Below are 2,074 nucleotides of genomic sequence, written 5' to 3' on the forward strand. Positions count from 1 at the left end.
GAGATTCAGATCTGGAGTTGTCAGATGAAGATGAGGATAAGTATCAGACTCTGGTAGGGAACTTCATCAGATCCAGGACAATCTGATGAAGAGACAGACTCATGGTGCGTTAACACCAAACGCGTTTTGAGCGTCAGGTCCATCTGGTTTACATTCACAGTCTATGTGGAACATCAAAAAAACGGTTCAAAATGCGCCATGCTAAACGCTCAGAACGCGCCTCCATAACCCTGATTGCGCCTCCACATAGACTTTAAATGATGTTCAAAACACTTTTGGTATGAACGCACCATCAGAGCCAGAGACACCAGGAAAGTCGCCATGCTAGGTGGGCCAGGATTAATTTGTATGTCTGTCTAGGGCCAGACATTTGCGATGGGAATGTCCATTTCTTGGTTATTGGTCATAAAGATCTACGCCACCCTCCATCACTTCTGGTTGTCGTACCTGGACACAAGTTTTTTCTTTGTTTGACCATTGATTGCAAATATTGGTTAGATCTTTCCCGTAAATTGCGGAGGCCATCACTACAGGTTTATCGTCAAACAACTTTGTGACAGTCAGCTAAGAAGCTCCCTTCTGTTCACAGTGGCCCATCTTATGGTAACTGGTGTGGCTTTGCTATTATTTGGTTCATCATAATGGTTCCAGTTGCTGGAAGACCCTTTGAAAAGTTTGCAGAACTAATTCCTCATCATTTTCCTGTAACTTCACTTTTGATTATTTTTAGTCTAGAAGACTCTTAGAAAGCCAACATAGGCCATGTGTGCTGATATTCTGAAGAAAGTCCTTATTCATGTGTGTGATTTTCTACTTCTATCATGTTCAAAATAAATGAAAAAATAAACAATTAAATAAGTAAAAATAAATAAAGTCTTCATTACTTGGGCAATAGTGTTTGGGGACCCCCCTGCAGTTTGCAGCCATTTTTGGTTTTCAGTTGAAGTAACAAGCAATAGACTGAAACCAGAAATGGATAACTTCTGGTTATTAAATGTATTTTTTTAAAATTTGACCTCTTCTTGGGTTAATGTGATTCATTAATCGCTAATCTGTACATTTTTCCGTTTTTTTAAAATTTGGTCAAATTTTAGACTGAATCGTCCTGATGTCCACTACAATGGACATGCTGTGAAATTTTAATAAAAAATTAAATGAATGAAACAAAATGGTAAGGTGTTAATTTTGGCCTAAATAGGTAGGAAATCACATAAACACAGAAATTGCAAGGCAAATTTTCTTCTTAAGTTCTCAGGAGGATATGCATTTTTCCATTTTTTAAGGATTTAATTGACCCATTACGTTTACTATAAAATAAACACAGAAAGAATACTTTCCAGAACACATACTGTAGTTTTAGTTCAATGTGTGCTGAAATGGAAACCTGTTACCATTTAAACCTCTGAATCCAAGCACTGAACACCCACTGCTCCTGAAGTGATGCTTCCACAATGCAGTTTATTTTTGTTTTCAGGCCAGAAAACCAAAACTTTCCCTTTCGGTGCTGGCAGAGTCAGAGAATAATTTGGTTTCTTGGTTTCCTCAATGAAACAGAGAGAGAAGTCTGAGTTGGAGAACAAAGCAGAGAGGCCACATCCCTAAAACAGAGGTGGCACTACTCTGCCCTCTTTCTCCTTTTCCTCCTTTTCCTCCCATCTCACAGCCTTCACCCTTGGTCCCGTTGTAGCACTGGCACTTGAAGTGCTGACGGAAGGCCTTCAGCTCTGCTTGGCCTGGGGATCCCCTGACCTTCAGCTTTCCACTCTGACTTATGATCTTGTGAGTGGTGGGGCTGAGGTGCAGAAACACGGCGCTGTCCGGTGCTCGGCGAAGACAGCGACCGTTAAATTTGCACAATTTCTGGCTGCACTCCTTTGCTGCTGTGGTCACATTGAGGAGGTACCGGCCCATTGGTCCCCGAAAATAGTTATTCAAGTCAGAACAGCCACTCTGCAGCACAGAGGATAGATATTAACTTAAAAATACATAACAGCAGCATATGCAACATGAGAGGACTAGGGAAAGTAATTCTCTTACACGAGTTGCATAGGAGGCGCCCCCCCAGAAGATCACT

At 41.1% G+C, this 2,074-nt stretch overlaps 1 protein-coding gene across 1 annotated transcript in view; it reads right to left on the reverse strand.

The window, feature by feature from the left end:
- Nucleotides 1–1,427: 1,427 nt before the first annotated feature.
- Nucleotides 1,428–2,074, reverse strand: part of LOC106941031 (hyaluronidase-1-like) — a 6,594-nt gene continuing 5,947 nt past the window's right edge. Inside the window, exons 3-4 of the mRNA XM_015023952.1 lie at nucleotides 2,038–2,074; nucleotides 1,428–1,950 (exon numbers count right to left, since the gene is read on the reverse strand). The exon at nucleotides 2,038–2,074 is cut by the window's right edge and continues 9 nt beyond it. Of these exons, the coding sequence (XP_014879438.1) occupies nucleotides 1,543–1,950; nucleotides 2,038–2,074 (445 nt within the window). The 3' untranslated portion in view covers nucleotides 1,428–1,542. The remainder of the gene's footprint in view (nucleotides 1,951–2,037) is intronic.

Source organism: Poecilia latipinna, unplaced genomic scaffold, assembly GCF_001443285.1.
Source record: "Poecilia latipinna isolate Pla-1442-1.1 unplaced genomic scaffold, P_latipinna-1.0 Scaffold3467, whole genome shotgun sequence".
Taxonomy (NCBI): domain Eukaryota; kingdom Metazoa; phylum Chordata; class Actinopteri; order Cyprinodontiformes; family Poeciliidae; genus Poecilia; species Poecilia latipinna.